We start from the raw sequence: 26,564 nt of genomic DNA, 5'->3' as shown, positions 1-26,564 counted from the left end.
GTCGCTGTGTCGAACGGGGGGAGGAGAACTGGGGCGGGGGCAGCCAAGAGGGGCCAGCGTGTGTCTGCCTGGGCCCTGCCCCTTCCACAGCCAGGAGCTTTTCCCTGGCCCGTTCAACCCCTCCGTGAGCACGTTGGGCTGGCTCAGCTCCAGGCTCTGCCCCCGTCCCGCCCCTGCTCTGGGGCCGCCTCCCAGGAAAGTGCTGACTCAGCAGCGAAGGCCAGGCCTGGCCTGGCAGCAGCCAGTGCCCACCACAGCCATGGCAGCCAGACACGGGCTGGGCAGGGCATGGGCTGGCTGCAGCCTGCAGGGCCGGAGGCTGGCTCACACCGGGGCCAGGGGCCAGCTGCAGCGGGAATATGACGCCGTGGTGATAGGGGGAGGTAATGCTGGGACTGGGGGCTGCTGCTACTGAACCCTGGGTGCAGGGGCATCTTTAGGGGGGCACTACCCCCCCCCCCAGCAGGCTCCAGCTCCCCCCAGGGACGAGCCTGGGTGTGCAGGAGTGCTGGCCCTTTAAGGCAGGCATGCAGAGCTCTGTGTGTGTGCACACTCAATCAGCCAGCAGCTGCTTTGCTGAGCTGGCCAGAGCCCCTGGGCCTCCCCACAGAGCTGCCTGGGCTGGCCCTACCTCAGGCCGAACTTTCCAGGGGGAATGGCTGGTTCTTGGATCCTGCGGCTCCTTTATCCTCCAAGCAGCCAGTCATGGTCCCCAAAGGGCTTGCAGCCCTCACCTGCCCGGTGGCTCTGTGGCCCCTGGCTGAGGTCAGCAGGTGGGGCAGTGTGAGGTTGCCTTGCTGCTCGTGTGCCGTGCCAGGCCAGGGCCCTGCAGTGCTGAAAGGCAGAAGTTCCTTGAGGGGGAATGATGCCCAGCAGCAAGCTGGGGGTGTTGGTGTCTTTTTGTGTTATTGGGGGGGGGGTCTTTTCCAAGCGCCTCTGCTTCTGGGGTCAGCTCCAGTGCTACGAGAGCTGCCCCCAGAGCGCGCCCTTCACTCGCTAGGCACATGCATGGGCTGTGCGGATTTAGCCACCTCCCACCCCCCCAGTTCTACTTTAATCTAGGCATCCCCTTGGCATGTGGCTTTCACCCCACCCCACCCCAAAGGATTCTGCGGTGGCTGAGCTCTGTACTGGTGATTGGTTAACAGTGGGTCCTACCCAAAGGGCTCATGTCACTGGCAGGCAACGTGCTCCAGGCTTTGCAGAAGTTTTACAAAGACACAGCCGGTGAGCACTAGTGCTCGTACTAGGTGCACGTTCACACTTACAGTGTGTTATTCTGACTGAGTCCTTCACTATTGTGAACACTTGGGGCAGGGTCTCAGCAGCGGCTCCCCGCCCATAACTACCATGGCACCCTTTCCAACAGACGCTGCACCGGACAAGGGGCAAATTCTGCTCTGTAGCACGGCTGTAAATCAGGAGTAATCGCATGGGTTTCAACCAGTGGGCTGACTTCGGAGTTGGGTAACTGAAGCCCGAATCTAGTCCAGCTAGGGTGACCAGGTGTCCCGATTTTATAGGGACAGTCCTGGTTTGGGGGTCTTTTTCTTATATAGGCTCCTATTACCCCCACCCCCTGTCCTGATTTTTCACACTGGCTGTCTGGTCGCCCTAGCTCCATTGTATTTCTTTTTTAGTTTAATCCCACTGATAGAAGATTTTGAACGATGTATTTTGACCTCCTTAATATAAACCTGGGGTTTGTTGACTGGAATTCTAAGCTGCGTGTGTTGGAAAACAAATACAAAAACTGCTGCCATGAAAAGCACTTCAGTTGTGGGGTCCTGTGAAACAATCATTGTGTTAGTGTGATAAAGTGGGGGTGTGTTGCAGTATCACAAGGTGTACAATCGTTAGCCTGCAGGGTCTGGTGGTGAGTAGTTATTTTTGAAATCTACTTGTGTCTGAAGTGTAGCCCCTGGAGTCCCAGATAAAGTTGCTCCGCACCCCAATCTGAAATGGTGCCTGGGTGCTGGGGCATGGGGCTGGCACCCTACACCAGCCAGGGTGGAGGGAGCTCACTCTGTGCCCAGTGTGAGGGGCAGGGGCTGGTGCAGCTTCTTGCCACAGATCTGCTTCCTGGCCATTGGGCGAGCCGAGTTAACAGGCCTCAGCCATGCCAGACAACCAGGGGAATGGCAGATCCACCGGCATATAGCCATGGAAAGGGTGCAGGGGGGTCCTGCGCCTGGGGAGAGGAAGGACCAGGAGGCTGGAATGGGGGCCCACTGTCTCCTTGGGGTCAGTGCTGCCCCTGTGCCTCAGTGGGGTGCGTTTGGTGGGAGGGGGTGCAGTGCTGCTAGAGTGGGACCGGGGTGGGGCTTTCAATGTGTCTGGAGGTGCTGTCCTGGGGAAGGTGCCAGTGCTGCAGGGCAAAGGGAGCAGGCTGGATGGGCTTGGTGTGGGGGGCCCTGTATCTCCCAGCCCCCATGTTCACTAAGGTCCCCAAGGATGTTTCCCATACCTAGGCCAGTTGCCAGCACTGGCCCAGCCCCTGGCACCCACACGGGTGGTGCTGCCCTGTGGGCACAGGGCATTGTGGTGACAGTGGCATAGAAAGCACCATGCAGCCTTGGCTGCCAGGGAGATGGTGAGTAGCGGCGGGACCCATTGGTGTCCCAGGCCCTGGCTCCTCTTACCCTCTGCCCATTTCTCGTTGCAGGACACAATGGGCTGGTTGCAGTGAGTATTGACTGCCAAGGCATCTGCCTCGGGGCCCTGTCTCAGGAAGGAGGGCAGGGAATCCCAAGTGAATGGGGGGAATCCTATGGTGTGAGGAGGATGCTCCCAAGAGCACTATGGAGTGCATGTGTCCTGGATGGGTTTGTTGGGGGTGGGGCCTTGGGGGTGTCATGGGGGGGAGCTTGAGGGGAGATGTTCCTGGGGGGGTGTCCTGGGTGGGGGCTTGGGAGCATCCTGGAGGGGTTTGGTGGGGGGCACATGAGGCCAGGTGGCTCTTGTGCTTGTGACAGGCTGCCTACCTGCAGAAGTCAGGCGTGCGGACAGCCGTGCTGGAGAGGCGTCACCTGCTGGGAGGTGCCGCGGTCACAGAGGAGATTGTCCCAGGTAAGCCTGGCCCTGCCCAGCGAGATGCCCCTGGTGCCCGGGCTGGGTTGGTAGCTGACACTCCCTTCTCTTTCAGGCTTTAAATTCTCCAGAGCATCCTACCTGCTCAGCCTGCTGCGGCCGCAGATCTCCACAGAACTGGAGCTGCAGGTACTGAGGCCAGTCCAGGGGGGCTCAGCCAGTCGCCGATGCTGCCTCCTTCCCCCCACTGGCAGCATTGGTGGGTGTGAGGCCCTAGCATCACTAGCCAGGCCCAGCTCGCTGCCCCCTCTGTGCCGCGGGGGCCCAAGCCTGGAGCCTGACAGCCTCCAGTTCAGAACAGCTCCCCGGGCTTGTCCCCTGTGGGTTGGTGAAGGGGGCCAGAGGGGCTGCGCTGCCTGGCACTGGCCACGCTCTCTCTTGCAGAGACATGGTCTGAGGGTGTACGCTCGCGACCCCTACTCCTTTACCCCCATGCTGGAGGATGGACAAGCCAAGCGCTCGCTCCTGCTGGGCCATGACATGGCGGAGACCCAGCGGCAGATCGCTCAGTTTTCCTCCAAGGATGCACAGGTACTGAGGGCAGCAGAGGGCCTTCAACGAGGTCAAAGTCCTGCCAATCCCAGTGTGACTGGCCCTAAATGGCCCAAATCCCAGGCATGCAGCCATGAGGGGCTGGACTCTCCAGTGGGTCTGGCCTGGGAGTGCTCCCTGCAGCCTCCTGGCCCACCCGCCGAATCACAGACAAAGCAAGGCTCCTTGCCCTCCTCAGCCTGCCAGCTCATGGGCACGTCCCGGCTCGAACGCTCGGGCAGGGAGTGGAGGGTGGTCAGTGTCTCTGCACAATGCGTAGCTGCAACCCCAGGCCAGGTCTGCCCGAGGATCACTGGGCTGGTGAACATCCTGGCAAAGCACCTACTGTGGACACAGCATGTACCAGCCCCTCCAAGTGTCACAAGCTATGCCGGAGAAAGTGTGGTTCTTCTTCGAGATGTGTTGCTCATATCCATTCCAGTAGGTGTGCGCGCACTGCGTGCACGTTCGTCGGAGACTTTTACCCTAGCAACACTCGGTGGGCCGGCAGGGCGCCCCGTGGAGTGGCGCCGTCATGGCGCCTGATATATAGCCCTGCCGGCCCGACCGCTCCTCAGTTCCTTCTTACTGCCCATGTCGGTCATTGGAACTGTGGAGCACAGACTATCTGTTCTCCACCTCCCTAGCATTCACTCGTATCCTCTTGAATTTTGTATATAGTTGAACTTTTAAATAATAGTTAGTAGTTAGTTTCCGTTCTTTAGTAGTTGTTTGTAATTAGTTAGTAGGGATCGCGGCTTAGCCCATCCCCTACCCCGGTACCGGGCTCATGCCCGGGTCGCCGGGCTTCAAACCGTGCGTGGCCTGCCGTCGTCCGATGCCCACAGGCGACCCACACGATTCTTGTCTGAAGTGTCTGGGCGAATCCCACCTGACAGACAGATGCAAGATTTGTAAGGCATTCAAGCCCCGGACCAAAAAAAGAGAGGGACGTTCGCCTTAAACAGTTGCTCATGGAGGCAGCGCTCACTCCACCGTCCTCGGCACCGCCCGCGGCACCGGGAACAAGCGCCTCCTCGGCACCGCAATCATACGCCCTCGAAGAAGACACCTCACCAGTCTCCGGCACAACTCCTGCTCGGCACCGCTCGCGCTCTCTCGAGAGGCAAGAAGCGTAAGCCTCCTGCGGCCAGTACACCAGCCCGCAGTCAGAGCGCTTGCCCACAACAGACCGCCCGGCACCGACTCCGTCTGCTGCGGCCTCGAGGTCTGTTGCACGTTGATTCCGGCCTCGGAAAGGCCGTCGAGTCCGGTGCCTATTGGCTCCCCGGCGCGTGCCGCGGTTGAGCTTATTGTGCCTTCGACCCGGAGACGTTCTCAGCCGCACGAGACCTCATTGCGATGACAGAGCCTGAGCTGCCCTCGACCCCCGGCACGCCGGTGCGGGTCCCACAATCTCTGGGCAAGCCGGCTCTCGTGAGACCTTCTTCACCCGGCACCGTGGGACTTCGTTCCAGGTCGAGGTCACGCAGACGGTCCCGGTCTCACCATCGCTCCGGATCCCGCGGCCGCTCGCAGTCCCGGTACCGTTCCCTTCAACGGGTACCGGACGTACTCGCGGTACTGCTCACGGGTCCGATCGCCGTCAAGGCATTACCCGCGCCGTTCCAGATCTCGGCACCGCTCCGACACCGCACGTCTCGGAGCCGGTCTCGGCACGGACGCTCCCAGCACCGCACTGGTCGACCTGAGGCACGCCCCGGCACCGCGCTGGTAGTAGTCCCGGTCGCATTCGCGGCACCGCGGGACTCCAGGTACCGCTCCCCGGCACCACGCGGACAGGACTCAACTGGCCGTAGAGATGATCCATCTCACACTCTCGGCCCCGCCTTGGCCATCCCGCCAACCATCCGTTTCCTCCCATGCCGACTCGGCATCTTATGGGGATTCGGACAACTCAAGGACCTCAGCCATGGCCCTTTTGGACTCCGTGGGCTTACCACCAGAGCCAGGGGTCACAGCCACCCTGCCTCGCTCTGTTCCCTCGACAAAGGGCACCTGAGTCCACGGTGAGCAGACCACCTCCAGAAACTGTGGAACAGCTCCCAGCCCGGGACACGGCTCACCCTGAACAAGCCGTAGATGCCCCACAGGACCAAGAGTCTCTTCAAGACCCTTTGGTCCCGGGAGTCGTCATCTTCTTCCCCGGACGAGGCTGTGTGGGAACATCTACATCAGGGCCACCGCCTATCGACCTCAGGGCTCACCAGGACTTACTACGCCGGGTTGCTTTAAATATAACTTACCCGTAGAGGAGGTCCCTGAGGTGGATGACCCAGTGGTCAAGTATCCTCTCGGCGGGACCCCAACACGCGTAGCGCTCCCCTTCATTCGTTCCATCCAGGCACGAGCCGATACAATCTGGCAGACCCGGCTTCGGTGCCTCCCACGGCTAAAGGGTTGAGCGCAAATACATGGTCCCGTCCACAGGGTACGAATACCTCTATGTCCACCCTCCGCCTTGCTCGTTGGTGGTCCAATCAGTCAACGAGCGTGAGCGGCATGGCCAACAAGCCCCTGCGCCCAAGTCTAGAGAGGCCAGGCGCATGGACCTCCTGGGCAGGAAGATCTATTCTGCTGGGAGTCTCCAGCTCCAGAGTCGCCAATCAACAGGCCCTACTGAGCCGTTACAGCTTCAACACTTGGGAGGCAGTGGGAAAATTTACTGAGCTTCTCCCACAGGACTCCCGCCAGGAGTTCTCGGCGCTCCTACAGGAAGGAAAAGGTGGCGAGGACCTCCCTTCAGGCCTCCTTAGATGCAGCGGACTCTGCGGCTAGAACTCTTGCATCAGGGGTCGCTATGAGGCGTATTTCGTGGCTGCAAGCGTCCGGTTACCACCGGAGCTCCAGCACACGATACAGGACCTACCCTTTGACGGCCAGGTCTCTTCTCTCAGAAGACAGACCCTCGCCTCCAAAGTCTAAAAGACAATCGCGTAATAATGCGCTCGCTGGGGATGCACACGCCGCAAACTCAAAGACGGCCCTTCCGTCCCCAGCCCCGACGGTTCTACCCCCCACTCGGCCGAGACAAGACTTCTCTCAGGCGTAGAGCAGGACCTCTCGTAGACGCCAGTCTGGCCTCAAGGGGGTAACAACTCCGGTCCCGCCAAACCACCAGCGGGACCGAAACTAGCTTTTGAAGGTGCGCTCGAGAGCACCGTACCGATTTCCTCCCACAGAATCCCGCTCAGTTTTCCAACCGCCTCGCCGCTTTCTTCCCTGCCTGGTCCCAGCTAACATCAGACCGCTGGTCCTCAGCACGGTGGAAGGGCTACCGTCTTCAGTTTATTTCGACCCCGCCTTCCCACCCTCCTCCTCGTCCCTCTTCAGGGACCCCTCTCACGAGCAACTCCTCCTACAGGAAGTTTCGAAGCTCCTCACATTGGGGGCCATAGAGAAGGTTCCAGAGGCCATGAGAGGCAGAGGGTTCTATTCCAGGTACTTCCTGATTCCCAAGGCGAAAGGCGGCCTCCGCCCCATCTTAGACCTGCGAGCTCTGAACAAGTACATCAGGAAGCTCAAGTTCCGCATGGTATGCCTGGGAAACATATTCCTTCCCTGATCCCAGAGATTGGTACGCTGCTCTCGACATGAGAGACGCATATTTTCATATCGCGATCTACCCACCGCACAGGAGGTTTCTTCGTTTCGTAGTAAACCGTCATCACTACGAGTTTGCGGTTCTGCCCTTCGGCCTCTCCTCGGCCCCTCGAGTTTTTACTAAGTGTATGGCGGTAGTCGCGGCCTACCTCCGTCGTCGCCACATTCATGTCTTTCCCTACCTCGATGACTGGCTGATTCGAGGGGCTTCCGAGGCCCAGGTGACCGGGCACGTACAGTTCATCAAAGACCTGTTCTCTCGTCTAGGATTGATCATCAATCTAGACAAATCCATCCTGCTCCCGACTCAGGAAATAGAATTCATAGGAGCGCTGCTGGACTCGAATCGAGCAACAGCCAGATTGCCTCCTCAAAGATTCACATCGATAGTTTCTCTCGTTCAGGGGCTCCTCGCCTTTCCCACTACCACTGCCCACACCGTCCTCGCCCTCCTCGGTCACATGGCTGCGTGCACTTTTGTGACAAAGCACGCGAGACTACGCATGCGCCCTCTGCAACTCTGGCTCGCCTCAGTTTTCGGCCACGCAGGATGCCCTGGACATGATAGTCACAATACCGTCACACGTACTGGGCTCCCTCAACTGGTGGCTGGACCCCGCCCTGGTGGCGCCGGTTGGCCATTCCATCCACCTCACCCTCGCTATCCCTGACGACGGATGCTTCCGCTCTGGGGTGGGGCGCACACCTGGGCCATCTGCAGACCCAAGGGCTTTGGTCCTTACCAGAACTCCAGCTCCACATCAATGTCCGCGAACTAAGGGCGGTCCGGTTGGCGTGCCAGGCATTTCGCGAGCAGCTACAGGGCCGTTTGTGTTGCCATTTTCACGGACAACACAACGGCCATGTATTATATAACAAGCAAGGAGGAACACGATCTACTCATCTTTGCCAAGAGGCACTACAACTGTGGGAATTTTGTATAGCCCAGTCGATCGACTTGATAGCCTCCTTCCTCCCCGGGGTCCGGAATACTCTAGCGGACCGCCTGAGCCGATCGTTCCTGACACACGAATGGTCCATCCGTCCGGACGTCCTGTTTTCTGTTTCCGGAAGTGGGGCTTTCCCCAGATAGACCTATTCGCCTCCAAGGAGAACAGGAAGTGTCAGATGTTCTGCTCCCTGCAGGGCCGCTCCCGGGCTCCCTCTCGGACGCCTTTCTCATTCCCTGGACAAGGGGTCTCCTGTATGCGTTTCCACCTTTCCCCTTAATCCACAGGGTCCTGCTCAAGTTGCGCAGGGACAAGGCCAAGCTGATCCTGATCGCTCCGGCATGGCCGAGACAGTATTGGTACATCCATGCTGCTCGACCTGTCCCTGGCGCCTCTAATACCACTACCTCTCTACCCGGACCTTATAACACAAGACTTCGGCAGGCTTCGTCACCCAGACCTCCCGTCCCTACACCTGACGGCGTGGCTTCTGTCTGGTTGAACGAGTCTGAGCGCCAGTGCTCTGCGAGGTTCAACAGGTCTTTTGGGTAGCAGGAAACCCTCTACGCGGGCGACTTATCTCGCAAAGTGGAAGCGATTCTCATTCTGGTGTACACGGCATTCTATGGTCCCTGATGCCGTTCCAGTCTCTGTCGTCCTCGACTACTTGTTGTATCTCAAGGGCCAGGGCCTAGCCCTCTCTTCCATTAGGGTCCATCTAGCCGCAATCTCCACCTCCATCCTGGAGAGTCCGGTACTTCCACCTTTTCACACCCATCGTTTCCAGATTCCTTAAGGGATTGGAGAGACTGTACCTCCGGTTAAGCCTCCTTCCCCTACGTGGGATTTAAACCTGGTGCTGTCTAAACTCATGGGGCCCCCTTTTGAGTCGTTAGCAACCTGCTCTTTACTTTATCTGTCATGGAAGACGTCCTTCCTGGTAGCTATCACCTCTGCCAGACGCGTATCTGAGCTCCGTGTGTTGGTCGTGGACCCACCTTACACCATCTTTCACAAAGATAAGGTGCAGCTATGACCACACCCAGCCTTCCTTCCGAAGGTTGTCTCACCATTTCATCTTAATCAAGATATTTTTCTGCCGGTCTTCTTCCCGAAGCCACACACATCCCGTCGAGACCAGCAGCTACACACCCTGGATGTCCGCCGGGCCCTCGCGTTCTACATCAGCAGGACTAAAGCCTTCAGACGCTCGCCCCAATTATTCATAGCAGTGGTGGAGCGTATGAAAGGTCTCCCTATAACTTCCCAGCGAATTTCATCATGGGTAACATCTTGTATCGGACATGCTATGACTTGGCTCACGTCCCGCTTGGCCGGATCACCGCCCATTCTACTCGGGCTCAAGCCTCGTCTGCTGCTTTCCTGGCCCAGGTCCCCATCCAGGACATATGCCGGGCGGCTACCTGGTCGTCCGTGCACACCTTTACATCACACTATGCGCTGGTTGACCAAGTCCAGGGATGATGCGGCCTTCGGTTCTGCTGTGTTGCGCACTGTGACCTCTCACTCCGACCCCACCGCCTAGGTAAGGCTTGGGAATCACCTACTGGAATGGATATGAGCAAGCACTCGAAGAAGAAAACATGGTTACTTACCTTGTAACTCTTGTTCTTCGAGATGTGTTGCTCATATCCATTCCACACCCGCCCTCCTTCCCCACTGTCGGAGTAGCCGGCAAGAAGGAACTGAGGAGCGGTTGGGTCGGCAGGGGTATATATCAGGCGCCATGACGGCACCACTCCAGGGGGCGACCTGCCGGCCCACCGAGTGTTGCTAGGGTAAAAGTCTCCGACGAACGTGCACGCGGTGCGTGCACACCTACTGGAATGGATATGAGCAACACATCTCGAAGAACAACAGTTACAAAGGTGAGTAACTGTCTTTTTTCCCAGGGTAGCCGGGTCTACGCTGGGGGTGTTTCCCAGCCCAGCCGTGTCGTACAATCACACCTCATCCCCCTCGACTGTATTTCGGGGTTACCCAGGTGTCCGGGTGCATTGCTGCTACCTGCCCCCAGCATGAGGGAGCGGTGGCTGTGCCCAGCAGGGGGTGTTCTCGCAAAGCTACAAGCAATGCACGTGCGCTCCACTCCCGGCTACCACGAGCCACGCTCACTCCCTCTGTGGGCTAATAATTTACACCCCACCTTGTCACACTGGAGCGCCAGCCCCTTGTCGTCTGGGCACCCGAAATGTGCACCGATCCATTCAGTCAGGTGGGAGCATGAAAAATCCACACACACACCCCCCAAGTGCCGAGCTGACCCACGTAGACAGCTCTCGGCCGATGGAAGAGTTCTGCCAGCCCAGCTCCCAGGCAGTGGACTAGATAAATTCATGGTGGTGTCACGGAGTGTGGGGGAGTCCGGCCCTGCACCCCTCTTCCTGGGACTCACAGTGACTCTCAGCCAGCCAGTAAAACAGAAGGGTTATTGGACAACAGGAACGCAGGTTACAGCAGAGCCTGGAGGCACAGCCAGGACCCCTCAATTGAGTCCTTCTGGGGTTCAGGAAGCTTAGTCCCCAGCTTGGGATTCCCTGAATTCCAACCATCCAGCCCAAAAATGAAACTCAACTCCCTCCAGCCGGCCCCTTCCTTTGTCCAGCTTCCTGGGCAAAGGTGCTGACACCCCTCCCCCCTGCCTAGCTCAGGTTACAGGCTGAGCACCTGTCCCTCACCTAAAATTACCCCCTGCTCTCCCATCCCCCACACAGACAGTCCCTACTCTATCACAGGTGGTTAAGTGCATTAATGGCTATTAGCCAGGCTAGGTAAGGAATGGTGTCCCTAGCCTTTGTTTGTCAGAGGGTGGGGATGGATGGCAGGAGAGAGATCTCTTGATCATTGCCTGTTAGCTTCACTCCCTCTGGGGCACCTGGCATTGGCCACTGTCGGTAGACAGGACACTGGGCTGGATGGACCTTTGGTCTGACCCGGTATGGCTGTTCTTATGACCCCTCCCATCAGTGCCGTAGTCTCTACACCGAAGCGCAGCAGCTCAGCTGTGCCCTTGGAGCATTTCCATAACCCGGGTGGTTCATTAGCTTCAGCTGCGCCCTGAGGTCCCCTCGTCAGAGGCTTTTCTTGGGGTTCTTTGCTTTGTCCATGCTCAGGCCTGTGGCTGGAAACATGGGGCAGGGCTGGGTCGAAAGATGCGGCTGGTTCTCACTGTTGAGTAGCTGAGACCCATCTGGGCTTGGGGATGGGCTTTCCCTCCAGCAGCTTCTGCATTTCCCACAGCTTTGAGCAGACCCCACCCAAGCCCCCCTTCAGTGGGTCAAACCCAGCTGTGATGTACTTGCCTGGGCATGTCTGTGTCACTGAGGACCTGGCCTGAGTTTGCAGTGAGCCTGAGCCGATTGCTGTTTATGTGGCAGGATTCAGAGCCAAGACTCCATTAACATCAGCATTGTGAAATGTCCCTGCTGATCAAAGCGCAGGCGGGAGGGCTGCAGCCATACGGTGCTACTGAGAAGGTGTCTCCTTCGGCCGGCCTGCAGGGGCTGGGCGTGGGCCATGGGATGGTGCTCTGGAGCAGGCTGTCCCCCGCCACTCCTCTGACATGGGCTGGGTGGCTGAGCATGCAGGAGGCTGTCTCTTGCCTGGCTCTGACCATGGACTGGGGGAAGGAGTGAGGGGGCACATGTCCTGCAGGCTCTGTGGCATTGAGCCGAGTGCTGGGCACGTGCTCAGTGGGGAGTCTGGAGGGGCACGGCCAGGTAACAGCAGCGTCTCTTCTCAGGGCTGGCATCCACTGGCTCCTGCCTCTGTCTCTGCTTCAGGCCTATCCAAAGTACGAGGCGTTCCTGAGCCGCTTGGTGTCAGCCCTTGACCCACTGCTGGATGCAGCACCGGTGGACACCGCTGCCTGGAGCCAGGGCCCCCTGCTCCAGCGGCTCCACGCCCTGCGAGGCCTGCAGCCCCTGCTGCGGGCGGGTACGTCTGGGGCAGTGGCACAGGAGGCTCCGGCCGCGGGTCCACGCCCAGCCAGTGGGGCACGGTGCTGGCGTTAGAGGGCTCAGGCAGAGCAGAGGGGGAGGAGCTGCCCCGGGCACTGCCCTGGGGCTGGCAGAGGCCTGAGCCTTTCCCCTTGCAGCTAAACCCCTGGCTCCAGTGGGAGTCAAGTGCCCATCGTCCCTGGGGCAGAGACGGGCCCAGGGCCTGGTGCGTACAGAGCCCACGCTGGGCCCAGTCTGTCCTCGCCTCCTGCCATCTGCCTAAGCAGGAAGGGCACCTGCAGGGTGCGTGGGGCCCGGGGAGATGGTGCCACCTCTGATGCCCAGTTCTTTCCCTCAGGCCTGGCACTAGGGAAGCAGCTGCCCCAGTATTACCAAGTGCTCACAGCCCCAGTCACCAGGGTGAGTAACGGTGCTGGGGGACGGGAGACGCCCTCTCTGAGGGGGCAGGGGCTGAGCAAACCACGCACGGGGCTGGGCCTGGGAGGGGCATGTGGGGCTGAGCTGTGCTTGCAGCTCCATGGGACCCAGGCCCCCTGTGCTGGGCCGGGAGAAGGGACCCGCCTGCCTCCCCATGGGACCCAGACCCCCGTGCCGGGCCGGGGGAAGGGACCCGCCTGCCCCCCCTTGGGACCCAGACCCCCTGTGCCGGGCCGGGGGAAGGGACCCGCCTGCTCCCCCATGGGACCCAGACCCCCTGTGCCGGGCCGGGGGAAGGGACCCGCCTGCCCCCCCATGGGACCCAGACCCCCTGTGCTGGGCTGGGGGAAGGGACCTGCCTGCCCCTCCATGGGACCCAGGCCCCTTGTGCTGAGCTAGGGGAAGGGACCAGCCTGCCCCCCATGGGACCCAGGCCCCCTGTGCTGGGCCGGGGGGGCACCTGCCTGCCCCCATGGGATCCAGGCGCCCTGTGCTGGGCTCTCTTCATTAAACGCTGTTTTCATTTTTCTCTCTCTCCAGATCTTGGATCTCTGGTTCGAGTCGGAGCCCTTGAAAGCAACCCTGGCGACGGATGCAGTGATTGGAGCCATGGCCAGTCCCCACACGCCTGGCAGCGGGTAGGGTGTGGGGCTGGGGCTGAAGAATTCACAGCTCTCCAGGGCCCTCCTGTTCCTGCCGGGGTGTCGCACCCCAGCTCTCGCTTCCTGCCACTCCTGCCCCATGCTTGCTGCCATGTTCCCCCTCGTGCCTGGACCACATCCCCCCCGGCACACGCCAGGCCCAGGGACCCCCTGCTCAGACAGGTCAGTGGGGTTTGCCTGGGCTGGCACTGTCAGGCCTGGATGCCTCGGCAGCCTGGCAGCTGTCTTGGCCCAGCCGTGTGGGACCGGCGCTGGGCTCAGGATCTCCAACTGGGGGAGGTTGGCAGCATGTGGGTGTGAGAGGGGGAGGGGTAACCTTGGGGCAGCTCCCCTGTGTAACCTCAGTGTCCGGTTGTGCCCGTGGGGCTGGGAGAGCTTGGCACCCTCTGTGTGTACTCACTAACCTAGCCTGAGCCCCTTGACTGTCCGGGCTGGCTCGGCGTTACTCCCAGGGCGTTGCCACGGGGGGTGAGGGTGCCCTGGCCATGCCCTGCTGACCACGTGCAGTGAGACTATGCCCTCCCCGGCCGGTGTCTGTCCTGCCCATACCCTGGCACCATTGCAGGTGGCTGCCCTGGCCCAGCTGTTAACCTTTGACTTCTCTCCTAGGTATGTGCTGCTGCACCATGTGATGGGCGAGCTGGAGGGGCGGAAAGGGGCCTGGGGCTACGTGGCAGGCGGCATGGGAGGGGTGTCCCAAGCCATCGCCAGTGCAGCTGCTGCCCACGGGGCCGACCTCTTCCCCGAGAAGGTGCCCAGCTTCCTGGGGAGGGGGCGGAGAACACAGCTCCCGTGCACTGGGCTGCTCCCCGGCCCATAGGGACCACAGAGCCCTGAATCCTCCCCTCCCTCCTGCCCATTAGCTGCCATGAAACAGTGACCAGAGACTGTGCTTAGGGGCATAAACCCCACCGGGAGGGGGGGGCTGGGCAGGCCCAGCAGCATCCACACGGGAAAGGGTCACTCAGCCCCTGGGCGGCCACACCCTCCCTGCAGCCATGCTCTGCTCAGTGCACCTAGTGTACTCCAGGCTGATCTCCCATCTCCCCCCTCGCCAGCCGGTCGCCCGCGTGCTGCTGGGCCCCCGCGGGGAGGCGCAGGGTGTTGTCCTGCAGGACGGGACCGAGGTGAAGAGCAAACTGGTTCTGTCCAACGCGTCTGCTCAGCTCACGTTCCTGCAGCTCGTTCCCCCGGTGAGACGCGCCGGGAAAATGGGAAGGAAGGTGCCCCGGGGGAGATGGGAGAAGGGGGGTGGGGGGGGACGTACCGGGGGGCGGAACACAACGCGCTGGGGAAATGGGAGGAGGGTGCCCCGGGGAGATGGGAGAAGGGGGCAGGGTGGGGATGCACCGGGGGAGATGGGACGGCCGGGACGAAGAGGAGACGTGCCGGGAGAGATGGGAGAAGGGGGCAGGGTGGACACCCCGGGGAGGTGGGATGGGGGGATGGGGGGAGACGTGCTGGGGTAAGGGAGGAAGGTGCCTGGGGGAGAGGGGGGCGGGGTGGGACGTGCCGGGGGAGATGGGGGGGGGGACGGGGGGAGACGTGCTGGGGGAGATGGGACGCGGGGCAGAGCGGAGACATGCTGGGGAAGATGGGACAGGGGGGGCAGGAGAGGGGAGCTGCCCTCAGGGCAGATATGCCTGGGGGGTGGGACACGACGCGCCGGGATAATGGGGAGGAAGGTGCCCTGAGGGAGATGGGGGGGTGGAGTGGGACGCGCCGGGGGAGATGGGATGGGAGGGACGGGGGGAAACGTGCCGGGGGAGATGGGCTGGAGGGGAGGAAGTTGCCCGGCGAGATGCTCCCATGACATGTGTGGTTCTCATACAGTGCCCTGCCCGGGGAAGTGCCAGGGAGCCGCGCTACCCAGCATGTTCCTGGGCAGTGGCAGCACCTGTGTGCGGACAGGCAGGTACAGCCGGGTGAGGGGTCGCGTTCCGCATGGTAACGAGCCCCTCCCCCCATGATGAGTGCGACACACCCCAGCCCCTGTGGGGCAGCCGGAGGAGGCCACTCCCTCTCCACCCCCAGTGACTAAGGGGCCTCCCCGATGCTGGCCTGGGAGCCCCCAAACTTACGGCAAACGCAATACGGTGGGTGGAGGCCAAGGCTGGAGCACAGGGCAGCAGAGGTGGAGCGGGGTGGGGAGCAAGGGGGAAAGTGTCTCGGGGCATGAGTTGGCTCCCCCATCAGTGGGGTCTGTGACTGTTGGGGACCAGCCCATGTGGCTGGGCTGTGCCTTTCAGGGGTCCTGGGTAGCTCCAGCCCTGCCCAGACGCAGCCCAGCGCTGGCTGCACTTCCAGCCAGTTCCCAGGCTTGTTTCCAGCCCCTGGTGTCTGAGCCGGGCTCTCCCCACTCCAGGAGCAGCTGCCGGAGGAGTTTCTCCAGCACGTGGCACAGCTTGACACGCGCTCCCCCGTCACCAAGATCAACGGTAAGTGTCAGTGGGGGACGTCCCACTCCCTGCCCCACTGAGGTCCCCTGGGGGTTGACACTGGTGGGGCCTGTGAGACGCTGCTCTCATAATCTGCGGTGCCATGGGAGGAAAGAGCCGTCATGGGTCTCTGCGAGGGTCCCTGCTGCAGCCTGAGTCCGGAGGGGAAACTGGCCTTTGCCTGCACCATGGCCTCCGTTTCTGCCGTGCTCCCCATCCCCCGGGCTTAGTGATCTGCCCTGGCCCCTCGGGGTATCAGGAGCACGGGAGGCTCCGTGTCCCTTCTGCCCCTTGGATTCACCCCCTCTCTGACATCCCCAGTGGCTGTGGATAGGCTGCCCAGCTTCCTGGCTGCACCCAACTCCGGTGATGGCTGCCTGCTGCCCCATCACCAGTGCTCCATCCACCTGAACTGCGAGGACACGTGCATCCTCCACCGCGCCTTCCAGGAGGCCAGCAGTGGGGAGCCTTCCGCCAGGTAGGGCTGGAGGGAGCTGGCTGGTCGTTGGCAGAGCTGGGCCCTGCTGGGCTCCTGATGTGGGAGAGGGCAGCGGGAGATAGCCCAGACTGCTCGGTGCCTCAGGGTGTTGTGCCCCTCATGCTGCTCTGCTTGGGGTGACGCTACCAGGGCTCTGGGGCAGCTGCCCGCACTCAGCAGGGCAACAGGGCCTCTTGGGAAGGGAAGGACACGGGAGACACCAGGATTTCTGGAAGGAACGTAGGGGAGGTGCCCACTGGAGAGCCTGAGGCTGGGTGACGTTGGGCTAATCCCTGCTGGAGGAGCCAGTGGGCAGGGGCTGAGGCAGTGGGGGGGTTGCATCGGCAGCATGCCAGGGTGCTGGGCAGGGCTTGGGCTGGATTCCTTCCCAGGCTGCCCGGTCCGAGGGCTTTGACTCTCTCGCTCTTCCCAGGCCCATGATTGAGCTGTGCATCCCCTCGGCTCTGGACCCCACGCTGGCTCCCCCGGGCTGCCACGTGGTCTCTCTCTTCACGCAGTACACCCCCTATGCGCTGGCTGGTGGGCGGCCATGGGACGAGCAGGAGCAGAATGCATACGCCGACCGGGGTAAAGCCAGCGGCTCGCAGCACTCATTAGCTTCCCATGCACAGCCCCTTGCCCACTGCTGCTCCCTGTGCGCCTGATCCCAAGGAGGCATCCAGTGCCCAGAAGCCTCAGCCCTGCCTTCTGAGCGGAGCTGAGAATCCCCCCCGTGTAGGTTTCCCAGGAGTCCGGTTTTTGACCGGAACGCCCAGTCAGAAAGGGACCCTTGTGGCTCTGATCGACACCACTGATCAGGCTGTTAAAAGTCCAGTCCGCAGTACAGCGGGGCTAAGGCAGGCTCCCTGCCCAGCTCCACACAGCTCCCGGAAGCAGCAACGTGTCCCTAGGCAGAAGCGCAACCATGGAGGCTCCGCATGCTGCACTGCCCCAAGCACCGGCTCCATAGCTCCGATTGGCTGGGAACCATGACCAAGGGGAGCTGGGGGGGTGTGGTGCCTGCAGGCATGGGCAGCATGCACTGCACAGAGCCACCTGACCACCCCTATGCCTAGGGGCCACAGGGACATGCCAGCCGCTTCTGGGAGCAGCATGGAGCCAGGGCAGGAAGGGAGCCTGCCTTAGCCCCACTGCACGGCCGCCTGGGGGCCGCCTGAGGTAAGCACCACCTGGCTGGAGCCCGTATCCTGCACTCCAACCCCCTGCCCCAGCCCTGAGCCCCCTTCTGCAAGCCCAGCCCAGAGCCCACACCCCCAACAGAGCCCTCCTGCACCCCCAACCCCCTGCTCCAGCCCTGACCCCCACACACACCCCCTCCTGCACCCAAACTCCCTCCCAGAGCCCTCACCCCCTCCTGCACCCTGAACTCCTCATTTCTGGCCCCACCCTGGAGACTACACCCCCTGCTTGAGCCCTCACCCCCTCCCACACCCCAACCCACTGCCCATCCCAGTGAAAGTGAGTGAGGGTGGGGGAGAGCGAGTGACTGTGTGGTGGGGGTCGCAGGGCAGGGGTGTTGGGTTTTGTGCAATTAGAAAGTTGGTAACCCGACCCACGGGGGCCATCCAGCCCTGCTCCCCAGTGCCCTGCAGGGAGCTGCAGGCCAGGGGCTGGGCCCCGAGCCCAGGTGGTGGTGATAGACATGCAGGCCGAGCCCCATTTCTCGCTCGCTCTCTAGTATTCGACTGGGTCGAGGCCTACGCGCCAGGCTTCAAGGCGTCCGTCGTCGGCAGAGACATCCTGACGCCACCGGCTTTGGAGAAGATCTTTGGGCTGCCCGGAGGGGTAGGTAGACCATGAGATTCACAGAGCCCCCCCAGCCCAGCCTGCCTGGCGTGTGCCCACCCAGTGCCCCTAGAGCCATCCCCAGCCCAGCCTGCCTGGCGTCTGCCCACCCGGTGCCCTCAGAGCCCCCCCAGCCCAGCCGGCCTGGCGTCTGCCCACCCAGCGCCCCACCAACCCAGTCTGCCTGGCGTCTACCCACCCGGCATGCCCCCCAGCTCAGCCCGCCTGGCATCTGCCCACCCAGTACCCCCAGAACCCTCCCAGCCCAGCCTGCCTGGCGTCTGCCCACCCGGCGCCCCCCCAGCTCAGCCTGCCTGGCTTCTGCCCATCCGGCGCCCCCCCAGCCCAGACTGCCTGGCGTCTGCCCACCTGGTACCCCCAGAGTTCCCCAGCCCAGCGTGCCTGGCGTCTGCCCACCCGGTGCCTTCAGAGCCCCCCCAACCCAGCTTGCCTGGCGTCTGCCCACTCGGCGCCCCCCCCAGCCCAGCCTGCCTGGCATCTGCCCATCCGGAGCCCCACCAGCCCAGTCTGGCATCTGCCCACCTGGTACCCCCAGTGTCCCCCTCAGCCCAGCCTGCCTGGCATCTGCCCACCTGGTACCCCCAGAGTTCCCTAGCCCAGCCTGTCTGGCGTCTGCCCACCTGGCTCCCCTAGAGCCCCCCCAGCCCAGCCTGCCTGGCGTCTGCCCACCCGGTGCCCTCAGAGCCCCCCCAACCCAGCTTGCCTGGCGTCTGCCCACTCGGCGCCCCCCCCAGCCCAGCCTGCCTGGCATCTGCCCATCCGGTACCCCCAGAGACCCCCCAGCTCAGCCTGCCTGGCATCTGCCCACCCAGTGCCCCTGGTGCCCCCAGAGACCCCCCCCCAGCTCAGCCTGCCTGGTGTGTGCCCACCCGACACCCCCGGTGCCCCCCAGCCCAGCCTGCCTGGCATCTGCCCACCCAGTGCCCCCAGAACCCCCCCAGCCCAACCTGCCTGGCATCTGCCCACCCGGTGCCCCCTTCAGCCCAACCTGCTTGGTGTCTGCCCATGCGGTGCCCCCAGTGTCCCCCTCAGCCCAGCCTGCCTGCCGTCTGCCCACCCGGCGCCCCCAGAGCCCCCCACAGCCCAGCCTGCCTGCCGTCTGCCCACCTGGTGCCCCCAGACCCCCACAGCCCAGCCCAGCCTGCCTCGCAGCTGCCCACCCGGCCTGTCTGGCACCTGCCGAGCCTGCCAGCCAGCCTGGCCCAAAGCTAGTGAGGGAAGCTGGAGCCGTGCAGCCCGGTTGTCCGGCTCTGAGCAGCAGGAAGAGGAGGAGACTATTCCAGGGCCTAACTCACCCTGTTATTTGCAGAATATATTCCACAGCGCAATGTCTCTGGACCAGCTGTATTTTGCCCGCCCAGTGCCCTCGTACTCTGGCTACAGGTCCCCAGTCCCAGGCCTGTACCTCTGTGGCAGTGGTGCCCACCCCGGTAGGTGAGCTGGGACCCTCCCTTCGCGGCTACAGTGGGGGGGAGCGCCGGGTGGAGGCTCACGCTGGATCCAGCCCTCCCTGCTTCGGGGGCTGCAGAGGTGTGATGCCAGGGCACTGTGCTGACCTGGTCGCCGGCTCTGCCCAGGGTCTGAGCAGGAGAAGCAGAGGGCACGGACGCCCCTTGGGTCACAGCCTGAGGCCATGGGACACCACATGCCTTGTGCCCTGTGGGGCGCCTGTGAGGAGCAGCTGTCCTAGCACTGGGAGCCAGCAGATGGCCTGCCCAGGGCCGGTTGGAAGCAGCTGGGCTGGGCTGGTACTAGGGGTGGATCTGTCTTTTGCCACCCCAAGCACGGCAGTCATGGTCCCTTCGGCGGCACTTCTGCAGGAGGTCCACTGGTCATGCGAATTCGGCAGCAGTTCTGCGGGTGATCTGCCGGGCACATGAATTCGGCAGCAGTTCTGCAGGTGATCTGCCAGGCACGCGAATTTGGCAGCAGTTCTGCAGGTGATCTGCCAGTCACGCGTCTTTGGCACCCGTCACTGGATTGCCACCAAAGCCACGGGACCGGCGGACCACCCCCAGAAACACCACTGAAGGCTGCCTGACTGCCACCCTTGCGAATGCCAACATCCCAGCCCCCCGGCTTGCTGTCCCAGGCATGCACTCGCTGCGCTGGTGCCTGGAGCCGCCCCTGCCTGGCACAAGTCCATCCGAGGGGTGGATCCAGTGCAGCAGGAGGGAGAAGTCTGTCCAGAGGCCAGAGCGACACTGCACCCTCGAGGTGAGGTAAGGGTGAGAGGGCTGCCTGGATCCTGTACCGTAGCCTCAGGTTTTTCCCTGCTGCCATGAAGCTGCCGTGGCTGGTGGGGTGTCTTCTCCGGCTGGAAATGTGGCCATTGCTTGTTTGCACTGCTGCCAGCATGTGGGACTAGGCTCCCGTCTCTTCTCCCCATGGCAGCTTTGCCCTGCTAGGCCCAGAGTGCCTGGGCAGGACTGACGGACACACCCACTGCTGCCCCCCCCATGCATCTGTTTCCTTTGCAGGTGGGGGAGTGATGGGCGCTGCGGGCCGCAATGCAGCTACCGTGGCCCTGGAGGACTTCAAGCGACGCACCGGCCTAGCCCAGGGAAAGGGATGGTGGCTGTCGTGACCTGGCCACGCGTGTGCCTCTCACTGTCTGTCATAAACAGATAAGAAAATCTAATAGCACAGAAGTACTTTATATCTCTTGGACTGTAAAGGGTTAACAAGTTCAGTGAGCCTGGCTGTCACCTGACCAGAGGACCAATCGGGGACAGGATACTTTCAAATCTAGAGGGAGGGAAGTTTCTGTGTGTGCTGTGAGTTGTGGTTGTTGTTCTCTCTGGGTTCTGAGAGTGACCAGACGTGCAACCAGGTTTCTCTCCAATCTCCCTGATACAGGTTCTTATAATTCCAAATAGTGAGTACTAGGGAGATGGCGAGTTAAGCTTATGTTTGTTTTCTTTATCTGCAAATGTGCATTTGGCTGGAAGGAGTTTTACTGTGTATTTGGCTGGAAGGATTTATAATTTATACTTGAATACTTAGACTGAGAGAGTATTCCCAGTGTCCATAGCTGAAAGACCCTGTACCTAATCCATCTTAAATTTACAAAGAGAATTTTTACTGTTTTTCTCTCTTTAATTAAAAGCTTTTCTTGTTTAAGAACCTGATTGTTTTTTTATTCTGGTGAGACCCCAGGGGACGGGGTCTGGATCCACCAGGGAATTGGTGGGGAGAAAGGAAGGAAGGGGGAGAGAGAGGCTAATTTCTCTCTGTGTTAGGATTACTGTCTCTCTCAGGGAGACTCTGGGAGGGGGAGAGAGAAGGAGGCGGAAGGTGCATTTTCCTCTCTGTTTAAAGATTCAAGGAGTTTGAATCACAGTGATCTTCCAGGGGAACCCAGGGAGGGGAAGCCTGGGACAGGTAATGGTGGGGGAAAGGGTTTACTTTCCTTGTGTTAAGATCCAGAGGGTCTGGGTCTTGGGGGTCCCGGGCAAGGTTTTGGGGGGACCAGAGTGTACCAGGCACTGGAATTCCTGGTTGGTGGCAGCGCTATAGGTTCTAAGCTGGGGATTAAGCTTAGAGGAATACATGCTGGTGCCCCATCTCTTGGACGCTAAGGTTCAAAGTGGGGATTGTACCATGACACCGTCCCCCCACCGCTCACTTCCCAAACACCCCACAGCATGGTGCTGTGAGAGCATGCCCTGCCCCGCCCCCCACTCTGAGTGGTTACCCCATCACTCTTACCTGGCTTAGGCATAGTAAGGGGAGTGTGGGGGGCTGACAAAGCCCTATCTGATCCTGTCCCTTCCTCCCCATCCCTCACTATGTGCCCCAAGCATGGCCACTCCCCGTCCCCAGAGTCCAGCGCCCCGAGGACCAAGCCCCGTCCCAGAGCTGCCCACAGAGGCAGGTCTAGCTCTGCCTGGAGAGGGACACTGGCCAATCCGTTCTAACACAGACAAGGCCCAGGGCAGACTCAGCCCTTGCCTGCTCTCCTAGAACCCAGGCACAGGCCAGCCAGTCACGCAGCCTTGCCCTGAGCTAAACTGAAGACTAGACCATGTTACACAACCCCTCAGTCAGCGGCAGAATAAAAATCTCAACAGGTGTCATGTCATGTTGGGCAGTGCTGCATTGTGCCATGGCAAACCGGCTGCACCGCACTGTGCTGTGCTGTGCCAGGTAGTTGAAAGCTGCTATCAAATCCCCCCTCACTCTTCTCTTCTGCAGACTAAATAATCCCAGTTCCCTCAGCCTCTCCTCATACCATGTGCTCCAGCCCCCTAATCAGTTTTGTTGCCCTCCAGTGGGGAGCCCCCTCCAAGCACTGCTGTGGTCCAAGCACTGTCTCTGACTAACACAGTGGTTCCCTGGGTTTCTGGCCAGGCCCTGCACTGGCTGACTGTCACGGAGTCCCCGGGCGATGCTTTGGAACTGTTCCCCACAGAGCCAGTCAGGACTTTGGGGAGCCTCCTCTCCCTTGGAGCAGACTTGTTCAGGGCAAGAAGCTCACACGGCTTCACCTCCTGGGTCTCTCCTTGGAGCATTCAGCATCCTCTGCCCCTCCGTAAACTTCCCACAGAGAGCCCACCCAGGTGGGGTCCTGGGGAAGCCACAGGGTCCTGCACCCCCACTTTGCAGTCAGACGTGACTCTCAGCCAGCCAGTAAAACAGAGGTTTATTTAGACGACAGGAATACAGTCCAAAACAGGTCTTGCCAGTACAGACAGCAGGACCTCCTTTAGTTAGGTCCATCTGGGGCCCCAGGGAGGCCTCAGCCCCATTGGGAAGCCCAAGCCCCGTCGGGGGTGGGGGGGGCTCTCCATTTCCCAGCCAGCTCCAATACTGAAACTCCTTCCAGCCTCTCAGTCAGCCTCCCCCACCCCCAGCTCCTCCCCCAGCCTTTGTGTCCTTTGTTCAGTGTCCCGGGCAGAGGTGTCACCTGGCCTCCAACCCCCCACCTGGGTTCTCGGGTTACATGCTCAGGTATCCTCCTTCCCCAAGGCAGTCAGTCCCAGCACAACTCCCCTGCAACCTTCCCAGGTCAATGCTCCCCACTCAGCATTCACAGAACACAGCCAGAACATTCCCACTTCGGCACACTGGCCTTTCCCACAGCTGCAGTGGCTGGGCTCTGAAACCAGCTCGCGGCTGCCAGTGATGGGCTGGGGGCTCCCAGGACTGACTGATGCTGCCCTGGGAGCCGCCTGCTCCCTGGCCCAGAGAAGACGACAGGTGGGAGTAGCACAGGCCGCTGGGCTGGCTCAGCGACGCCTTGGGAGCACAGTCTCTGCAGGGAAGCTGGCTCGCTCTCACACAGAGAGAGAGAGAGAGAGACTTTGGCACCTTGTAAGCACAAGTTCCCGTGAGCCGCTGTCACGCAAAGCCCCTTCTCGGTGCAACAGTCTGTGCGTCATGGCAATACAGCCACCGAGGGGTCAGTCACATGCTCCAGCTCCGAGGCGTGCAGAGGACGTGAGTGGCCCAGTGCCATGTCTCCATGCCGCTGCCCGGCCCCTGCGCGGATACTCACACTTCGCCAGCCCTTGGCAGAGCAGGGCCCCATGCACAGTAACTAAGTAACCGTTAGCTGAGCCATTAAACTGCAGCCCTGGCCACCTGTGCTTGTGACAGAGCCCGAGGGAACTGGGCCGAACATCAGTGCTGCCCTCCTCTCCCTTCTGCTGGTCAACGAAAGCCCCTGGCTGCCGCTGGAGCCAGCACCGAGGGGCTGCCCAATTCGCCTGCAGAGGCAGCTGTCTCGTGGCCCAGGGCAGTACTGGAGTGACTCCTGCTGGTGTAGTGGGGCTGTCTCCTGGGCACAAGGGCCTATTCAGAGTTCAGGGACTCCTGGAGCTGCCTCAAAACCCATGCCCTGACCCTGGGTCACTAAAGCACCCTGGGAGGCCCCTGAGTTCCCCTCACTGGGCTAGAGCCTTGGGCACGTCCCCTTCTGGCTCCGTTCTCTGCTAACAACCCCCCTCTGCTGGCGGAGAGGTTCTCCAGGCCCTGGGGACCTTGTAGCCCACCCCTCCTGCATGCTCCTGGTGGAGAGGGGGGGCTCAGTCCTGCCCACGGTCACCAGAGAAGGCTGCTCCTGCGTTATGGACCAGCACAGTCACTGGGAGGAACCTAGTTATCCACCCCCAGGTGATGGGTTGGGGCTGGCACCCAGGGTCATGCGCTGGGGCCCTGCTTGCTTGGCTACAGTACTCAGAGCAGGAGGGACCTGAGCAGGGGGACTGGCTCTGCTGCGTCAGGGGTCTGGCTTCCTCTCACAAGCCTCCTACGCAGTGGGAGAGAGAGAAACCAGCATAGACATCAGCGGACTGGCCCAAGACCACGCGCAGAGCCTGTGGCGGAGCTACCACTAGCTCTCAGGCTCTCTGAGCTCTCAGCCAAGCCCTGACCAGCCACTGCAGAGCGAAGTTTGACTACCTGGCAGGAGGGGCTGGTGCCCCAGGGACAGGTTTTACTGGGCTGTCTGCTCGGCTGACAGGCACAGGCTGGACACCGACCAGGCTGCAGCGTCATGCTAGCCGGGGGCCAGGGGCTGGAGCAGCAGGCACCGAGTGGGGCTGGGGTTCTCATCCCCAATCCCTCTATTCTGAGTTGGCTACCCCATGCCAACGTCACAGCTGCCCTGCTGAGCTGAGCTGTGCCTTGCGGGCCCTTGCTGAGCAGGGACAGTTACCTGAACCCCCGCAGAGTGCAGGCTGCAATGCTGTCCTGCACCGCGCAGTACTCAGCACACAGCACAGTGAATTTCAGTGTCGGCACGTGACCCGTTCTCCTGGCTGGCTTGGGGCTCACTAACGTGCCTGGCAGTGCCTGCCGCTCCCCACTTACCTAAAATAACGTATCACCTGCAGCCTTTGCCACCTCTGCTCCCAACCCCCAACCCCTTTCAGGTTTATAAATATCTGAACCAACACAGGCCTCGTACAGAGCCTGCCGCCCCAGCCCGTGAACAAGGAAATGGCAGAAGTTGGCCACTGAATGAATGAAGTCCTTATTAAAACCCTGTGGCTATATAAATATCCAAACAGCTTGTTGTGCAGTCAGTGCTGGCACATTAATCGGTTATTAGCACATCTGGTGCCCTGCTGGCAGCACAGGCTGGAGTGTGCGCATTTCATTGTTCACCCTGAAATAGCAGCATGGAAACGTGGCTAATGCAGCCATTCAGAAAGGCGTTTGCATTTCCATGTCGTCTGCTCTTGGCACAGTGTAGGGGCCTGACCCAGGAGAAGAAAATAAACCACTTTCAACCTAGCCAGGCCTCGCCAGTGAAGCAGGGCAGAATGGTTCCTACCCAACCTAGTTCTCTTGGACAATGCTGGTTGCTGAGCCTGCCAGCCCCTGGGTGAGCCCTGGCAAGAGGGGGCTGGGGGGGTTTCAAGCAGTCCCCTTGCTCTACAGCAGCAGTTCTGGGAGCCCCAACTGCCAGGGCTCTTGTGGCTACTAGGAGCTGCCAGGGTGTGAGAGTGTGTGTGCCTCAGTTTCCCCTATGTGCTGCATGGGTAACTAGGTGGGGGGGGGGGTTGGTTGCTTTTTGCACGGAGCCAGGTGTGGGGTCAGGGATGAGGGGTTTGGGGTGCAGGAAGGGCCTCTGGGCTGGCTCAGCGGTTGGGATGCAGAAGGGGGTGAGGGCTCTGGGCTGGGGGTGCAGGCTCTGGGATGGGTCCAGGGGGTTGGGATGTGGGAGGGGGTAAGGGGTCTGGACTGGGAGTGCAGGTTCTGGGCTGGGGCCAGGAATGAGGGGTTTGGGGTGCAGGAGGGGGCTCTGAGCTGGGGGGGGGTGGAGGCCAAGGGGTTTGGAGTGTGGGAGCAGGCTCTGGGCTGAGGCAGGGGGTCAGGGTCAGGTAGGGGGAACGGGCTCTGGGGTGGGGCCAGAAATGAGGGGTTCAGGGTGCAGGAGGAGGCTCCAGGATGGAGCAGGGGACTGGAGTGTGTGGGGGGTAAGGGCTCTGGGGTGGGGCCAGGGTTGAGGGATTTGGGGTGCAGGAGGGTGCTCCGGGCTGGGACTGAGGGGTTTGGTGTACGGGAGAGGGATGAGGGCTTGGGCAGAGGGTTGGGGGGGGTGGAGTGAGGGTGCCGGCTGTGGGGGTGTAGGCTCTGGGATTGGAGGTGGGGAACCTTTTTTCTGTCACGGGCCATTGACCAACAGAAAAAAATCAATCAGGGTCACTCACCCGGGGGAGGGTATGGGGGCTGAGGCTCAGGGCTTCCCTGCTTTTGGTCCAACTCCATGCTGGCGAGGGGGAGCTTCCCTCCTACAGCAGGAGGGGTCAGCACAGCAGCTTCAGCCCCATCGGGAGGGGGGTGCTGAGACTCAGGGCTCCCCCACTTCCGACTGGATGAACTTACCCACGGGGGCCATATCCGGCCCACGGGCCCTAAGTTCCCCACCTCGGCCCTGCGTCAGACTTACATGGCGGTGTCACGGAGTCCCCGGGCGATGCTCTGGAACTGCTCCCCACTAAGCCAGTCAGGACTTTGGGGAGCCTCCTCTCCCTTGGAGCAGACTTGTTCAGGGCAAGAAGCTCACATGACCACCCCTCCTGGGTCTCTCCTTGGAGCATTCAGCATCCTCTGCC

The 26,564-nt window shown here is 61.4% G+C and overlaps 1 protein-coding gene across 2 annotated transcripts; it reads left to right on the top strand.

Annotated features, from left to right (window-relative positions):
- Nucleotides 1–21,121, top strand: PYROXD2 (pyridine nucleotide-disulphide oxidoreductase domain 2). 2 transcript variants are annotated; one of them, XM_032788461.2, is made up of 16 exons: nucleotides 1–383; nucleotides 2,666–2,685; nucleotides 2,976–3,069; nucleotides 3,146–3,219; nucleotides 3,475–3,621; nucleotides 11,999–12,152; nucleotides 12,513–12,574; nucleotides 13,133–13,230; nucleotides 13,864–14,005; nucleotides 14,313–14,447; nucleotides 15,620–15,692; nucleotides 16,014–16,170; nucleotides 16,604–16,758; nucleotides 17,870–17,976; nucleotides 19,307–19,427; nucleotides 20,478–21,121. In XM_032788461.2, the coding sequence occupies exons 1-16, from the start codon at nucleotides 260–262 to the stop codon at nucleotides 20,582–20,584; spliced, it is 1,770 nt and encodes a 589-aa protein (XP_032644352.1). In that variant the 5' UTR covers nucleotides 1–259; the 3' UTR covers nucleotides 20,585–21,121. The 2 variants fall into 2 exon arrangements, with proteins under 2 accessions (XP_032644352.1, XP_074928967.1); XM_075072866.1 differs by lacking the exons at nucleotides 17,870–17,976; nucleotides 19,307–19,427; nucleotides 20,478–21,121 and adding an exon at nucleotides 17,247–17,362.
- The last annotated feature ends 5,443 nt before the right edge of the window (nucleotides 21,122–26,564 follow it).

The sequence above is a fragment of the Chelonoidis abingdonii genome, chromosome 16, assembly GCF_003597395.2.
Source record: "Chelonoidis abingdonii isolate Lonesome George chromosome 16, CheloAbing_2.0, whole genome shotgun sequence".
Lineage (NCBI taxonomy): Eukaryota > Metazoa > Chordata > Testudines > Testudinidae > Chelonoidis > Chelonoidis abingdonii.
Note: the sequence above shows the minus strand (reverse complement) of the source record. Positions and strands in the feature narration are given on the sequence as shown.